An 18,696-nucleotide genomic window follows, 5' to 3' on the forward strand; every position below is an offset into this window, starting at 1 on the left:
AAATTGGATTATTTACCAATGCAGTCCGGTTAGGCTCATTGTTTTCATCAACGACGATATTAACGAAAATATTTTGTCGACAGTTTTTTCATGATGATAAGGATACTGTAACCAGCTAAAAACGTATCATGGGAGACTAAAGGCCTTGTCACACTAGCGTTAGCCCAGTGTGAAGTGTATCCGTCTGCCAAAACAGCCTGATAGCACAGATATACAGTGGGACAAATAAGTATTTAGTCAACCACTAATTGTGCAAGTTCTCCCACTTGAAAATATTGGAGAGGCCTGTAATTGTCAACATAGGTAAACCTCAACCATGAGAGACAGAATGTGGGGGGGGACAGAAAATCACATTGTTTGATTTTTAAAGAATTTATTTGCAAATCATGGTGGAAAATAAGTATTTGGTCACTACCAAAAGTTCATCTCAATACTTTGTTATGTACCCTTTGTTGGCAATAACGGAGGCCAAACGTTTTCTGTAACTCTTCACAAGCTTTTCACACACTGTTGCTGGTATTTTGGCCCATTCCTCCATGCAGATCTCCTCTAGAGCAGTGATGTTTTGGGGCTGTCGTTGGGCAACACGGACTTTCAACTCCCTCCACAGATTTTCTATGGGGTTGAGATCTGGAGACTGACTAGGCCACTCCAGGACTTTGAAATGCTTCTTACGAAGCCACTCCTTTGTTGCCCTGGCTGTGTGTTTGGGATCATTGTCATGCTGAAAGACCCAGCCACATCTCATCTTCAATGCCCTTGCTGATGGAAGGAGATTTTCACCCAAAATCTCTCGATACATGGCCCATTCATTCTTTCCTTTATACAGATCAGTCGTCCTGGTCCCTTTGCAGAAAAACAGCCCCAAAGCATGATGTTTCCACCCCCATGCTTCACAGTGGTTATGGTGTTCTTCAGATGCAATTCAGTATTCTTTCTCCTCCAAACACGAGAACCTGTGTTTCTACCAAAAAGTTCTATTTTGGTTTCATCTGGCCATAACACATTCTCCCAGTCCTCTTCTGGATCATCCAAATGCTCTCTAGCGAACTGCAGATGGCCCTGGACGTGTACTTTCTTCAGTAGGGGGACACGTCTGGCAGTGCAGGATTTGAGTCCCTGGCGGCGCATTGTGTTACTGATAGTAGCCTTTGTTACTGAGGTCCCAGCTCTCTGTAGGTCATTCACAAGGTCCCCCCCTTGTGGTTCTGGAATTTTTGCTCACCGTTCTTGTTATCATTTTGACGCCACGGGGTGAGATCTTGCATAGAGCCCCAGATCGAGGGAGATTATCAGTGGTCTTGTATATCTTCCATTTTCTAATAATTGCTCCCACAGTTGATTTCTTTACACCAAGCGTTTTACCTATTGCAGATTCAGTCTTCCCAGCCTGGTGCAGGTCTACAATTTTGTCTCCGGTGTCCTTCGACAGCTCTTTGGTCTTGGCCATAGTGGAGTTTAGAGTGTGACTGACTGAGGTTGTGGACAGGTGTCTTTTATAGCGATAATGTGTTACAACAGGTTCCATTAATACAGGTAACGAGTGGAGCCTCGTTAGACCTCGTTAGAAGAAGTTAGACCTCTTTGACAGCCAAAAATCTTGCTTGTTTGTAGGTGACCAAATACTTATTTTCCACTCTAATTTGGAAATAAATTCTTTAAAAATCAAACAGTAGGATTTTTTTTTTCCCCCCCACATTCTGTCTCTCATGGTTGAGGTCTACCCATGTTAACAATTATAGGCCTCTCTAATCTTTTCAAGTTGGAGAACTTGCACAATTGGTGGTTGACTAAATACTTATTTGCGCCTGCCCAGAGGTGGTTAGAGTAGCCAAACATTTGACTCAAGTAAAAATAGTCATCCAAAAAATGTACCCAAGTACAAGTAAAAAAGTATCCGGTTGAAAAGAATAATCAAGTAATGAGTAACTTTGTAAGTAACTGCTTACAGTGTGATATTTTTTTTAAACAATGGTATTTTTTTTTCTCAGCACAACATAATCTATATGAACTGTTATTATTATACAGTATTATAACCTATTACATGACCATTATAGCCCAGAAATCATCTAATTTAAACAAAAAAAAAAAAAATCAAACATTACCTGTCCAAAGACCAAGCATGCCCTCGATTGGAGAAAAATTTACCACCATGAGTTGAAAACGAGGCTACCTATGTCAAATAAATCGCTGCTAAATAAAAACTGGAAAAATTGCATGTATTTCTCTGCCATTTTTACTGTTACCTCATTGGCTGATATTGACAGATGTCGAGTTTAGATGTCGAATCTTTTTAAACCGGAAGGCCTTCCAGTTCAAATGGAACGTACGCCTATTGGCGTCAAAGGCACTGAAACATGGTCATCTACGTCTGGCAACCAATACGTTAACAACAGTGCCCTAAAGTTTGAGCACGTTTGAGTACGAAATATGGGCACTTTCACGTTAGACCAGTACTTCTCAAATAGTGGGGCGCGCCCCCCTTGGGGGGGGGCGCAGAGCGATGCCAGGGGGGGGCGCGTGTGACCTCGGGGAACATGCTTTTTTTTTTTTTTTTTCCTGCCGTACTGGAATAAAGTGTACTTGCGCATCCACTCAGTGGGTGGCAGTGGCGCTCTCATTTTCAGAGTGCGTGCAGTATTTTTGAACTAAGGAAGAGCACTCATCACACAGAAAACAAATATGAAGAGCAGTGCGCCGCCACCGTTTTCGAAAGCCGTTTTCCGACCGGACTCACTCACGCAGCGACCCACTGTCTTGTCCGGTTCTCACGCCGCCGCCGATAAGTGCCATTTTCGGCTTGGGATCGTCACGACGACCGCCCTCACCTACGGTTCTACCTCGGCCGCCGAGAATGCGCTTTGTTCGTGCCGTTTGCCTTTTAGCTTTGACTTTTAATACTGTGGGTGATGAGGAAAGACTGTTTACTGTGTCTAAAAATAATTATAGCGGACCGCCAGAAGCCAAATCAATTAAGACGCCACTTAAAGACATTCGACCCCAATCTCATTGATAAGCCGCTTGATTGTTTTTCAGCGAAAACGTGCCGAATATTGCCAACAATCGTCCTGCTTTGTCAGTGTTACATCAGAAACCATTGAGCATTGTTAGCATGCTCATTGCAAAATGACTCCACACCATTGCAAAGGACGTAATACTGAGTGTAAGCAGCAAAAATAAAAACTGTCCTTCTGTCCAAGGACAAATTTTTTGGCATATTGTCCTCATGAGTGAATGTTTCTAATCAATTTGAATTTGTTATTATTTACTGATTTTATTACATTTTATTTTTCTGTATCAAATGGTCAAAAATGTACCTTGAGTGTATTTTTACAGTTTGAATGTGACTTTTTTTTTTTTTTTAATTCAGGCAAATTGATGCACGTCAAGTCTTCTCTGTTACAAACAAAACAATGTTAATAAAGTTATACTTTATTATAAGTTGATCTATGTTACTTTTTTTCTTTATTAGAAAAAAAGGACACAATATTAGGCAGATGCGTATTTATAATAGTAATTTTATAGACAAATAATACTATTTACAGTGGCGGCAGAGAGTTTGGGGGGGCGCGAAACATTTACGTCTTGCTTGGGGGGGGCGTAGCAGAAAATAATTGAGAAGCACTGCGTTAGACCAAGATAACCAGGGTCCGGTTGGAGAGCTACCTCACAACACTGCAAATGACTTGTTGAAAAGGTTCATCAATCACAATGCGCCAACCGAACAAGTTGGAATGACGTGTTTGGGCCGGGCATGTTGGTCGGGGCAACATTCCATAAGTCGGTACTTGCACATTTATCACAAGCCAGTTCTCAAATGAATATTATGAGGTGTATTTTTACTCTACTGGGCTGTCTTGATCCCCTAACAGATATAATGGCTATCGCTGTCCATAGCAGCGAAACAGTTAAATGAACGATAACAATGTCATAACTCTTGATTTTAAAGTTTATGCGGTTTTGACTGTTAGAGAAGTTGTTCCTGAATAGTTGTTCCTGAATTCTGGATGGTTCAATTGTACTGCATTTTGAGTATTTGTGCTGGCTTGTGATTGTTGGAGGAGCAGAAAGTGAGAGACAAAATAGGCAAAGATAATAAACAGGAAAATAAGAGTAAAGTATGGGGGTTGTGAAAAAAATAGAACTTATCAGAAAAAGAGAAAGAAATGTTAAAAAATTGGCTTTTTTGGTGTTCATTTTTGCTGAGTGGATGTGGTCTTCTAACATCGGTCCTCCTCTTTCCAGGCTCCCTAGCCAACGGGCCGCTCAACGGCTCGGTGTCCTTGGGTGGCCACAAAGACGGCGTCTCGCTGCACGCGTCGGGCCAGGACGAGGGCGGCGACTTCTGCGAGGACGGCCCGGCCAAGAAAAGGTGAGGCACGCATTGTTGTTTTTGTGCCGCGCGTCGACGGGCCATCAAAGTGTCGGTGGGAAGCGAGTTCCCCGCCAAGGGAGGGGTGGCAGGGCGGCGGGAGCAGATGTCCTTCTGTAATGAGGAGCCTATTCAGCAGCACCTGCCTCCTCTGTCACATGATACTGGAACGACACGTTTTAACCATGCGTACTGTTCCTTGTGGATTTGAATCACTGTTTTAACTCGTTGGCGTCCATTTAAACATGAGCCAGTCCTCCAGTTAATTGCACAAAAATGAGCAGGAATTCACACGAAAATCCCCCAAAATCAATAGGCGGTGACTTATGGACTACCATAGACGACAATTGATGTCCAATTTAGTTGGACTGAGAGGCGCTGGCAGTTTCACTGGTGGACAAGCAAAATGCTTCCTAGGGATGGGACCCCCGGGGTGCCTCACGATACGAAACAAGGCTCACGATAACTATGATCTCACGTTATGGCGATACAACAGTTATCGGGAAAGCATTCTAGGATATTCGACAAAACAACTCATTAACAGAAAAACAAGCTCTTTTCATCCTTCTGCTGTGAATTGGAATTTGAGTTTGTCACTCGTGGACGTCTAATCCGATTGAAGAGGGAGGGTGGCAGCGAATCATTCTCCCACTTCATATGAATTGGACGTCTATGGCCATCAGTGGCAGCCAATGCAACGCAGTGAGTTCATTTTTAGGCATTTACAGGTCACTTCCTGTTGATTAGGCATTTACAGGTCAACAGGAAGTGACTCAAGAATGTCCCCAAATGAATAGGAATAGAATACTGTAGTTGTAAGAAGTAGAATGAATAGTAACAGCCTTTTGGGTTCCTTTTTTTTAATTATATGGGGCTTTGCTATGCAAAGGGCGCCGCCAAGCCCCAACCATTTGACCGATCGGCAACGTTCGAACATCAGAATGACCGGAATTTTCCTGCGACGCAGGGACTTTTTCGAACGACCCCGAACTATTTTTCGTTTGCCGGTAAACGCTGAATTTTGGGGAATTTTTTTCTTTTTTTTTTTTTTTCAAAACGCTACTTACACAAAAATTCCGGGACAGTGGGAGGCATAAAATTTGTATCCAGAATTTGGGGGGAAAAAAACTTCGATTCCCCCCAAATTCGCCAAAAACTGTCCCGTTCATTTCCAATGGGATGCCAATGACAGCCAAGCAAGTCCAAATTTCCCATTCATTTTCAATGGCATTTACTTTGCATTGACGCCCAAGTACACAGATGCCATTGACAGCCATGTATGTCAATTCTATTGATGCCAATGTACTTGGATACCGTTGACTCATATGCAAGTGAATACCATTGATGGTTATGTACGTTCAAATTTCCCATTCATTTCCAATGGCATTACTTTGGTTAATACTATTGACGGCTATGTACTGTATGTCGATTCTATTGATGCCAATGTACTCTGATTCCATTGACTCATATGTAAGTCGATGCCACTGACGGCCATGTACGTCCAAATTTCCAATTCATTTCCAGTGGCACTTACATCGCATAATGCCTATGTACACAGATGCCATTGACGGCCATGTATGTCAATTCTATTGATGGCAATGCACTTGGATTCCATTGACACATATGTAAGTCGATGCCATTGACGTGCATGTACCGGTTTGTCGAAATTTCCCATTCATTTCAAATGGCATTTACATTCCATTGACGCCCATGTACCCCATTTATGTCGATTCGATTGTTCCCAAAGTACATGGATTCCATTGACGCATAAGTAAGTTTATGCCATTGACAGCCATGTATGTCCAAATTTCCCATTCATTTCCAATGGCATTTGCATTGACACCCATGTACACAGATGCCATTGACGGCCATGGATATCGATTATTGATGCTAATGTACTTGGATTCCATTGACGCATATGCAGGTCGATGCCATTGACAGCCATGTACTTCCAAACTTCCCATTCATTTTCAAGGGCATTTATATTGCATTTACCTGATATCACCAGGGCATGTCCCAGAAATGTTCTCAGATCAACAGGAAGTGCCCTGGAACAGAATAGGGCATTTACATTGACAGACTTTAGTTTAGAAACTACTTTGAGAACCAATTAATTATGTAAGCAGAGGTACAACTGTGATTAGATATATGTCACCTTTTTAATCACTTTCACAATTTAACATGAAGTTGTTTTAGGCATATTGTAAGTAACAATGAGGACTGTTGACTGTTTCCTTCAAAAATAATATTTTAGTACAGCTTCCTGACTTAACTGTAGTCTGTAACTGTTCTGTTTTAAGCACATAAAACTTGAAGTTTTTGATGAAAGTTCAAATCAGACAAAAGTCCTGTTCATTCAAATTAAAAAAGTGCTGATAATTGACTTTTTTTTTCTTGTGGGCAAAGCGCTGATATAAATCGTGTCGATGACTCATTTACTTTCTTCAAACAAACTGAAAAATAAAATTGAATTAGGAGGCAGACTGTAATAAGAGTTTGCTTTATCAATCAGTTGTTCATAAATACAATCCAAATCCAATTTCAAAGCACTCTCTTGTTTGACAATTTACGGTTTGAATAGGAGTTTGTGTTGAAAGGAGATGTGTGTGTATAGGCGGATTTGCTATTCAGGCGAAGTAGGTGATCGCCTTAGGCCCCCAACCAGTAGGGGGCCCCCAACCAGCTGCACTTGCCCCAACGAGCAAGGGCTTGGGCCACCGGAGCCAGCAGCACCCCCAACTATTTGTCATGTATAACTGTCAGCATACCAAACAAACAAATAACAAAACAAAAAAGAAAGCCATTTGAATGCTGCATTTATATTATCCCCCCCACACACACACACACGCACTACAATGGACTGTTCCACGACGACGGACTGAGCATCAGTCGCTTGGCTTCATTTAGCGCCGCTTAGCTCCATTTAGCATCGCTTAGCTCCGCTTAGCTGTTCGTTGGCTCCACTTAGCTCTCCCGCGTTTTTCACGCCACTAAGCTCGCCATTTTTACAGCTCACTTGTTACTTTGCACGTCGGCTATCGTTTATTTCAAACACATGAGCGAACGTGCTCTCAATGAGAGCCAAAGTGTAGTGAGGGTGAAGTTGAGAACAGGCCGCTAATGGCCTAGTGCCTCTTTTAACTTTCTTCATCTTCACACCGAACATAAAATACACGACAGCACACCCTGTGGCGAAACAATGCAGTACAGTTCCAATCAGTCATACAATAACACCCTACAGCTGGTTAACAGCATTTGCTAACGGGGGAAAAAAAAAAAAAATCTATTAGTGACACCACAAGCAATGATGAAGAATGTTTTTTTACGGAGTGTAAAGCTTTCGGTTAGCGGTTTAGCAAACGTACCTCCGGTGAACATTTCAAAATAAAAGCACGTCATGTTCGTCATATAAATAACGATTTCTGGAATCTTAATCCCACATACTTCAGAATTAATATTATAATACGTAGAGTATATACTACAGAATACAGATTCTACACTAAGAATAGCTTTCAAATGACACTCTTTTTGACAAATATTATTGGCAATGAATAATTATTATAATTATTATACTACTATTATATATAGTAGTATACTATAATAATAATGCTAGATTTTTTTTTAAGAATTGTTTTGAATAATTTTGGAAAGGCAGTGTTCTGAATCTGTTTACTTTCCATTCTTTTGCACTAATAGATGCTATCAGCATTTAACCTCATTGTTTATTTGTGATTAATTATTGTTATTTACATGATTATTTGTATTTTAATAAGGAATTTAAGTGTTCCAAAATGGTTTTGTGAATTAATAAGCGTCAACAAAAATTTCATTGCTAAATTGGTAAAAAAAAAAAAAAAAAAAGAAGAAAATAATAAGAAGAAAATGATTAGATTACCCGACGAATCATAAAAGTAGTCGGCTAACTAATCAGGAGAAAATTTGTCGTTTAGGACAGCCCTGGTGTACCGGAACATATTTCCTCCACATCCTTCTCCCCTTTTTAACCCCTGACCCATGAAGAGGGCCCCTGGATATGTTCGCCTTAGGTCCCAAAATTGCCAAGTCCGCCACTGTGTTTGTGGTTTCTTTATAAACAGAAATTAGACACTCAGTGCTAAGTAGTAACGTCTCATCAACAAAGAGTACAAACATGCATTTACTTCATTTACTCACCTCTGACGGAGGCACATTGAATCTAACAAAACAATATACAATCTAACGCTCGACACTTCCTAATATTATTGATTCAGTAACCCAACCTGAGTGTAGCAGTGAATTCTCTCTCCTTTGCCCTAATCACGTAACATTACTTGTCCTGCCAGTTTATGTCCATAACACATCATTTATACATAAAAAATATTCAGGTCGTTAAGGGGGCACAAAAGTTCAATTCAGTTTTTGCTAAAAACTATGGTTCAGCATACAACATACCCATTCATTTCTAATGGGCCAAATTTCCCATTCATTTCAACGGCACAAAAACTCCTTCCTCATTCACATTCACTCCTATTAACCCTATTAACTGACCCAGACCTGCAAAAATTTACATTGACAATGTCTATGTTGTACATTCTGTGGTAGAATATCCTAGCTTGATTTCCTGCCCGCGTATCGATAATTGTAAAATCATCGTATCGGGAGCTACTGAGGTTCTCGGGCCAAAGAAAAGTGGGTCAGTAAAGCGAATCGGTGGGGATGAAATAGCTACGCGGGCGTGCTCCTGGCAGGCGTCGGCACGTTGAAAGGATCCGTTTGCGGCGGCCGTCTCGGGAGCGTGGGAAGGCAAACAAACACACATCGCAGCGACTCTAAAAGACTAGCGAATCTTGTCGTCCGCTGCCAAAATCTCCAGGCTCCTCCGCACCTGTCCTTCTGCTTTCCCCCAAAAGACAACGGCCATCCCTGCCTTTAAGGCCCGAGCCAGGTGCAAAAGCCGCCGGCTTCGTCAGTTGCCAAGTGGGGGCTAGTTTCATTAGAAAAGCTTTCTCTGGATGTTTATGCCAAACTAGAATGAAAGACCTCCGCTTGAACCCCGTAGCAGTGCTCCCGCCAAGAAAAAGAGTGCAATGCCAGCCACCGTCCACCTTGGCGGTGGATTGTTTATGCTCTTCCACCACGAAAAGCGCAGCGGGTCACTTCCTCTTCCAATTTCCATTGCTCAAACGTCGCCGTGAGTAATTGATATATCCAAATGACCAAGTCCCTTGACATTTATGCTTCTAATACCTTGCCTTAAACTCATTCTCAGCCATTCACAGTGATTGATAAACCAGAGTTGCTTTAAAAATCAGCCCTTTTTACATTTAGCACGTATCAAAGGCTGTTTTACACTAGTGGCAACCCGGTTTGAAAGGGTTCGTCACAACCTATTCATTGTGGGTAGGGGGCCTTTTCGGGGAAAGTGAGCTGTGGCGGCCGTTTTGGAAAGTCTTGAGTAAATTTTCGCCGAGAGGCGGGGCCCAAAATAGAAATCGTTTTTACAGAGTTGCCCCGCTAACATCAACAACGCATGTAATAGCAAAGGGCCAGGCGTACTGATATTGTGCTATTACGCTGTTTCGGAAGATGGATACACACAAATCAGGAGCGAGGATTTTTTTTTTTTTATGTTTAGTGAGCTCTGGGACACTGGAGAAATGGCTCTCACACCCCTCCTTCCTAAGCTAAACGATATCTCTATGTGCGCTTGTGTGGAAATGTAGTACTATAGCTCGAACACGCAATTTGTTGAGAAATTGCGATGGTCACTTTGCTGTGTTGGTTGCTTTATAAGGTCCTGTTGATTTTTAGGTATTTTGGACTTCCTGTAGATATCAAGTGACTATGGGCATTTCAGGTGTACTTTCTGTTCATAATGGGTCACTTCCTGTTGATTTGGGGCTTTCTAGGGTCGCTTCCTGTTGATTTGGGGGCATTTAATGGTGACTCCGTTCATATTAGGTCACTTCCCATCTATTTTGAGGTATTTTGGACTTCCTGTAGCTGTCCGGGGACTTCCTGTTGATTTGGGGGCATTATAGGTTCACTTCCTGTTCATATTGGGTAACTTCCTTTTGATTTCACGGCAATTTAGGGTCACTTTTTTGTTGATTTGGAGTAATCTCGGAATTCCTAGAAATGATCAGGTGACTATCTGTTGATTTTGGGGCACTTCCTGTTGATCTGGGCACATTTCAGGGTGACCTATTTTCATATTGCGTCATTTCCTGTTGACTTTGAGGTATCTTGGACTTCCTGTAGCTGTCAGGTGACTTCCTGTTGATTTGGGTGCCTTTAGTGTCACTTCCTGTTGATTTGGGTGGATTTTAGGGTCACTTTTGTTCATATTGGGTCACTTCCTGTTGATTTCGGGGCATTTTAAGGGTCACTTCCTATGGATTTTGAGTAATCCCGGAATTCCTGTTGGTATCAGGTCTCTTCCTGATGATTTGGGTGCATTTAGGGTCACTTGCTGTTGATTTGGGAGCATTTCAGGATCACTTCTGTTCATATTGGGCCACTTTCTGTTGATTTTGGGGCATTTCAGGTTTGCTTCGTGTCCATATTGGGTCACTATCTGTTGATTTCGGGGGATTTAAGGGTCACTTGCTCTTGATTTGGGAGCATTTCAGGATCACTTTTGTTCATATTGGGTCACTTCCTGTTGATTTTGGGGCATTTCAGGTTCACTCCATGTCCATATTGGGTCACTTCCTGTTGATTTCGGGGCATTTAAGGGTCACTTCCTATGGATTTTGAGTAATCGCGGAATTCCTGTAAGTATCGGGTCACTTCCTGATGATTTGGGTGCATTTAGGGTCACTTGTTGTTGATTTGGGTGCATTTCAGGATCACTTTGTGTCCATATTGGGTCACTTCCTGTTGATTTGGGTGCATTTCAGGATCACTTCCTATGGATTTTGAGTAATCCCGGAATTCCTGTAGGTATCAGGTCACTTCCAGATGATTTTGGGGCATTTCAGGTTCACTTCGTGTCCATATTGGGTCACTTCCTGTTGATTTGGGTGCATATCAGGGTCACTGTTATTCATATTGGGTCACTTCCTGTTGATTTTGGGGTATTTAAGGGTCACTTCCTATGGCTTTTGAGTAATCCCAGAATTCCTGTAGGTATCAGGTCACTTCCTGATGATTTGGGTGCATTTAAGGTCACTTGCTGTTGATTTGGGAGCATTTCAGGATCACTTCTGTTCATACTGGGTCACTTCCTGTTGATTTTGGGGCATTTCAGGTTTGCTTCGTGTCCATATTGGGTCACTATCTGTTGATTTTGGGGGATTTAAGGGTCACTTGCTGTTGATTTGGGAGCATTTCAGGATCACTTTTGTTCATATTGGGACACCTCCTGTTGATTTCGGGGCATTTAAGGGTCACTTCCTATGGATTTTGAGTAATCGCGGAATTCCTGTTGGTATCGGGTCTCTTCCTGATGATTTGGGTGCATTTAGGGTCACTTGCTGTTGATTTGGGTGCATTTCAGGATCACTTCGTGTCCATATTGGGTCACTTCCTGTTGATTTGGGTGCATTTCAGGGTCACTTTTGTCCATGTTGGGTCACTTCCTGTTGATTTCGGGGCATTTCAGGGTCACTTTTGTTCATGTTGGGTCACTTCCTGTTGATTTCGGGGCATTTAAGGGTCACTTCCTATGGATTTTGAGTAATCCCGGAATTCCTGTAGGTATCAGGTCACTTCCTGTTGATTTTGGGGCATTTCAGGTTCACTTCGTGTCCATATTGGGTCACTTCCTGTTAATTTGGGTGCATATCAGGGTCAGTGTTGTTCATATTGGGTCACTTCCTGTTGATTTTGGGGTATTTAAGGGTCACTCCCTATGGATTTTGAGTAATCCCGGAATTCCTGTAGGTGACTTCCTGATGATTTGGATGCATTTAAGGTCACTTGCTGTTGATTTGGGAGCATTTCAGGATCGCTTCTGTTCATATTGGGTCACTTCCTATTGATTTTGGGTCATTTCAGGATCACTTCGTGTCCATATTGGGTCACCTCCTGTTGGTTTGGGTGAATTTAGGGTCACATGATGTTGATTTGGGGGCATTTCAGGATCACTTCCTGTTGATTTGGATGCATTTCAGGATTTCTTTTATTCATATTAGGTCACTTCCTGTAGATTTGGATGTATTTTAGGTTCACGTCATGTTCATATCGGGTCACTTCCTGTTGATATAGGTCCATTTAGGGTTGCTTGCTGTTGACTTGGTGGTATTACAGGACAGGTTCACATCCTGTTCATATTGGGTTGGGTTGGAAATCAATAAGAGTAAATGGAAGTTTTTTTGCTATTGAAATGAATAGCAGGCGAATAGGGCCATAGGACATCAATGACATCAAAAATAACGGCCGAAACGTACATTTTTGGCAAAAACTGTAGAAAGCATTTCTGTCCCTTTGGCTAGGTTCATACTACAGGTCTTAATGTACGAATCTGATTTTTTGTCATATCTGTTTTTTTGGCATGCTCGTTCAGACTGCCTCTGTCCATTGAGACCGTTGAAGTGTTACGCATGCGCACTAATTCACAGTCTGACACTCGCTGAGCAAGAAGACCCGCATGCGCAGAAGCATCAAAACAAATGACCACACATGCTGGCTGTCATCAGTCATTCCAGGGATATCATATTTTGCTTTTCAAAAAGAGGACACAAATAACGGACATAAATAATCCCCGTTTAGGCTTATATTCAAAGTTTATATGGATCGATAGCATGCACGCACTGTCCGTGCATGTCAAACACACATACAGGCAGTTTGCCCCGACTCTCGGCCGTGTAAGCAATTTACATATAGAGAGAGAGAGCAGAGAGAAAACCGATCATTCTCAGGCTTATCCTCTGCCCATTTTAATTTTTTTAATAACTGTTATCAAGCCCTGGCCTTCCCCAAAATGTGTTCAATGCAAGCTAGGCGCTAATAACGCACAGCTGCACCGCTACCATAGCGTCTCTCTCGCTCTTTAATGAGGTAATTGCTGCATGAATTCAGATTTGGGAGACTTGACAGTACAGACCGCCGCGACATTCTGGAAAAATGTGGCCCAGATTGGATTTGAACCACATACGAAAGTGACCCAGATCGGATTTGAAATGGACCAGTTCTTTGCGACTTGTCACGTTCAGACCGTCAATTTAATGCCTCACTTGAGTCGAAAAAACACGAAAAAATCGTATTCATGCATTAAGACCTGTAGTATGAACATAGCCAGTGTTTCCTGAATTTTCTGGTGGGTGAGTCTGTCTGGCCCGCCGGGTTGTTCTGCCTGACAGGCATTTTGTAGCTAATTCATACTTTAAATACAAAATCACATGCTTTTACTTTGACATTGGCGGCGTAAAACCGTAAGATTAGTGATTTGTCTCGTTGAGTGCGTGCACTACTGCATTTGGCTCACTTTTGTGTCCGCAGTTACATTCGTTCATTGGCCACCTCCCAGTCAAAATGGGATGGAGCCAGAAATGCCCCAAAATCAACAGGAAGTAACCGAATATGAACAGAAGAGTGGGGTGGGATTAGAGCTGGGAATCTTTGGGCACCTAACGATTCGATTATGATTACGATTCAGAGGCTCTGATTCGATTATAAAACGATTATTGATGCACCCCCCTCCTTTTTTTTTTTTTTTTTTTTTAAATATGTTTTGTACATTAGTTCCAAAATTGTTCAAAAATACTCTCAGGCTAAACCAAACTACTATTTCAGTATCAAGTTAACATATAGCAGTAAACAAATATACAAAAATAACAGTAAATAAAAAAACTTCAATCCCCATTCTGTATCAGCAGCTTTAAACTACATTCAATTAATTTAATGTTGTGAATCAACCGTTAAAGTTGTTAAAATTGCTCCCGTTATTCCATAATTTCCCTTTTGTCTACTTTCGACATGTGAAAGTTTAAAAACTATTTCAAAGATAGATTCAAGTCAATATTTTACTGATTTGGGAGTATTTTAGATAAAAAGTTAATTAGGTTCGCTAGGAAGGTTCGCTACAACAGCCTTTCAGGGAAGTGTACTGCTTTAAGATGGCGGCCGTTTACTAACGCCCGCATCTAGCTTTTTGTAGATGTGCTGCTAACGCTATTGAATCTATAATGCATCTAGTCCATATAAATGATGTCTACCGTAACATAATGTGGATGTACTTTGTAGCAGCTTTTCGGCAGCAGTCAGGTGAGCAAAGCCGTGAGTTGAGCATTGGCATTACCTGAGGGGCCGGGTAATGAGAAGCATGATGTTTAGCTACTTTCGCTCCGTTCTTCATCGTGCCGAAGACCGCGCGGCGCGCTGAGTGTTGTACTTTCGCTTTAGTTGGCATATTTCAATAATCGGAATTTGGATGTTTGTGAATCGTTCTCGACTCTTCCACGGCCGAATCGCGAATAATCTAAGAATCGGAAATTTTGCACACCTCTAGGTGGGATGCATTCCTTTTCTGTTTTCTGTTGTTGTTGGTGTCGCCTACGGCGGACAGTAACCATGTTGTGTTGTACAAGTTCTAAAATAAGCTGGCAGGGATTGGGGTGGGGGTAGTTCGGTTGGCGCAGTGTGAACGCTGAACCTTTTCAAGTCATTTGCAAGTGTTGTTTTGAGGTACTCTCTAACCGGACCCTGGTCCTCTTGGTCTAAAGTGAAAGTGCCCTTATAGTCCAAAAACTAGGTAATTGGCTGCCATTGACAACAATAGACATCCAATTCATTTATACTGGAAGGATGGCTGTGAATGTTCATCTTCCAGTCCCAATGACACCGCGCGACGTCCAATACATTTTGACTGGGAGTCCCCTTTCAGTTAAAAGGGAATGGATGTTATACGCAGTCAAAGGCAACCAGTCACTTAGTTGGCCAGAAATGAGTCCGGCCCACATCATATCTCATTGCCATGAGTATGGCCCACGAACCAAAATGAGTCTAAAGGAATTGGACGTCTAGCGCCGTCAGTGGCAGCCAATGAGTGCCTGGGGAATGGTTAAGAACACAATGTCAGTTGTTGGACTTTTCTTTACGCTGTAATTCCTCAGCGCTGGCGCGTCTGCTCACTTATACGAAACATAGTGCATGTCAAGTAGAGTCGCCCCCTCTTACAAGGAGGTTTTTTTCTTTTTCTCCCCCTCCTCGTCGTGCTTTGTTTCTGCCGCTTTTGGCTTCGCACTGAGCCAACACTCGCACAGGCTCACTCAGCTGCTGCCGCTTGTTTTGTTCCCACTTAATGAATGCCAAGTGCACACACACTCACTTGTCTAGTGCAAGCAATATCTCTTGTCAGTAATGCATAATTCCCATTTAAGAGGGATTAAATGCACACGCGTGCACGCTGAGGCCTTAATGTGTCCCTCCATTTACTTTCTGTGCTCCTACCCTGAAATGGAGCACTTGTGCAAGTATTTATTTGGTTTCCCCGAATAGTGGCCTCACCTTTAATGGCCGCCGGGTCCCAATTAATTGCGGGGTACTGTGTGCAATGAACAAATCAACAAATCTCCTTTAATAGATTTTAGGTAAATCAAGATAATTAAAAGGATGACTAACACACTGGCTGATATCGATGAATCGATGTTGCTTTTTCAGACTGGAAAATGCCATTTTTGGAGAAACTGCGACAGTAGCTTTGCTGTGATGATTGGTATTTCGGATAACTTGCCGTATGGAGATTTTTAGGCATTGTGGGGTCACTTCCTGGCAGTACTTAATTTGTAAATCATAAGGTGCCGGTGCGCAAAGTACATATGATAGCGCAGGGATGACGAGACGGGCACAGGTCCCGGAACATACGCAGAAAATTGTGTCGAAAACAACACGCAAATGCCCACTTGTCATGCTGTGGGATTTTTCTTTTTTTCTTTCTTTGTGCTTTTCTGACTCGTTTTGAACCATCTTCCTTCTTTTTAAAAAAAAAAAAAAAAAGACAGTAAATGCAACTGTCTTTTTGGCATTTCGAAATATCGTTTGATCCTGGCTGCTTGCTCCCCAGATGCCGCAAATTTCCAGTTTTTTTTTTTTTTTGTTCTTTATGTTAGGGGCGTGATTTGTTGGTCCAGCTTTTCAGTGCATCAACAAATCTCCGACTCTTTTAAATGATTTTTATAAGCAACATGCAAATCTCGGTATTTGTTCTGTAAATGAATTTATGCATATTATTATTTTATTTCATACTGTAATGTCTGTAACTATGTGTAATATTCTGATATAATGTTTTCCGAGGCACCCTGAAGTGCACACAACGTTACTGTTGTTTCGGTCACGTGATGTGGGAGTGAGATAGAGAGGCACAGCCTGCCGAGATCCACAAGTTCTGTTTTGTGCTGTTAGCTCCATGTGTTAATAAAGAAACAAAGTTGTCAGCAGGTCGTGTGTTCGATACCTTTGTCAACAAAAGCTTGAAACAAGACATTCTGCGCGGTCCCTTTAGGAGACCTTGGGACTGGAGAGCTGTGAGTAGTGGGAAGCCAGGGGGAGAGGGGTGAAAAGCAAAAGTTTGCGGTCGAAAGTGGCGGCAGTCCACTGTTATTTTGTTTATTGTTTTCTGATTGTTGACACAGTAAAGTGGAGAAAGTTTTTTTCTTCCCATTCGGGGCTATTGCAATACATTTTTTAAAAACGTTTTCATATTATTATTATTTTCTATACACGAGAGGTGAAGGATCTGCCCAAATAAGTCCGGAACACAGGGAGGGCAAAATCAAGAGGTGCTGGATCTTGTTCCGGCAAGATCTGGCACAAATTAACCCCTGCTACTTGGTAATTTAGGGGGATTTCAGCGTTACTTCCAGTTGATTTGGGAACATTTCAGGGTCACTTTCAACTGATTTCTGGTCACTTCTTGTCAATGGAATTGACGTATGTGGCCGTAATATGGTCTTCAATGGCATGGTTTTTTGTCAACAATTGCAACCATCAGTCGAGATATGTTTTTGGGTGTTACAATGTAGATTTTGCTGACCAGGTTCCGGTTGAGCTACCTCACAGCAACACTTGCAAATGAGTTGTTGAAAAAGTTCAGCATTCACACTGCACCAACCGAATTTTCTGAGTAACATCCCGTGGACGAAAGCTGCACTCATTGATTGGACAAATAAAAAGGAAAAGAGGAGAGGGAGCGTGGAGCGTCACAGCATGCTGTGATGCTGCATGTAATGTAACTTAGCATTACTTTTACATGTTAAACTGTATATATATATATTTTTTTTTTAATTGGTCTCATATTTTGCAATGAATATATAACTCTGCATCAGCATGTGTATTTTTTTTTTTTGTCAACTTACCGTTTTGCGAAGCAGAAGTTGGGCTGTATGTATGTAAGTGGAAAAAAACATATTTGGGGACACAGGGTTATTTGCCATTACAAATGAATGGGAGATTTGGACATCAATGGCCGTTTTTTTTCTTTTTCTTTTCTTTCTTTTTTTTTTTTTTTTTAATAGAAAAATTGGCCAAAAGTCTGCATTTACGGGCGAAGGAATTTTTGGGGGTCGTTCGAAAAATTCCAGGCGTCGTGCGAAAATTTCGGTCGTTTCGATATTGGCTCGGTGCCGATCGGTCAAACGGTTCGGGCTGTGCGGCGCGTCGAAGAAACGCCATTCAAAAAATAATAATAATAAATAAATAGAATTTTACTATCTGGGCTATAGTAAAGCCCCATATAATGACTTAAACTCACCTGGATGCCAATAACTGTATGTTAAAAAAAAAAAAAAAAAAAAAAGTTGAGAGTTGCTGTTAGCATTAGCCAAATGCAAATGATATGCTACCGCTACGTTACATGTAGTGTATGATGATCACTCAGCACAGACACCCAAAGGCTAAAACAACATTTATTCCCTCTGGCTAAAAAAAGAAAAAAAGAAAAAACAACAACAACAATTCCTACCGTGTGACTGGAGTGACTGGAGATGACTAGTGAGTCGGTGACACGGGGCAGGGAGGCTGCGCGTCATGAGTGACACAACCTGACACTGCTACTATGCATGCTAACTACTAGGGATGCAACGAAACAGTTAAGTCACGGTTCGGTACAATTTTCGATACAAGGGACACGATTTTCGATTCAATTCAATACTTCAATACATTTAATGCTCTGAAATAAGCCTGAACGATATATCGTTTAAACATCGCCATCGCGATGTGCGTGTGCGCGATAGTCCCATCGCAAGCACGTGCGATAGTTTTTCTTTTTTTTTGATCCACATACGCCTCACTTTCTGGTCTGCGCACAGCCTCCTACCCTCCCTCTCCCAGCCTTTTGATCCTCTCAGTCACTGCGGCACAACGATGGCGTTGATCTGGCCAAAGAAGCAGACTTCACACGGACA

The 18,696-nt window shown here is 41.9% G+C and overlaps 1 protein-coding gene across 1 annotated transcript in view; it reads left to right on the top strand.

The window, feature by feature from the left end:
* Window positions 1–18,696, top strand: part of jarid2b (jumonji and AT-rich interaction domain containing 2b) — a 169,425-nt gene that overhangs the window by 94,571 nt on the left and 56,158 nt on the right. The window contains exon 3 of the mRNA XM_057827225.1: window positions 4,246–4,372. Within this exon, the coding sequence (XP_057683208.1) occupies window positions 4,246–4,372 (127 nt within the window). The remainder of the gene's footprint in view (window positions 1–4,245; window positions 4,373–18,696) is intronic.

This window comes from Corythoichthys intestinalis, chromosome 22 (assembly GCF_030265065.1).
Source record: "Corythoichthys intestinalis isolate RoL2023-P3 chromosome 22, ASM3026506v1, whole genome shotgun sequence".
NCBI classification, from domain to species: Eukaryota; Metazoa; Chordata; class Actinopteri; order Syngnathiformes; family Syngnathidae; genus Corythoichthys; species Corythoichthys intestinalis.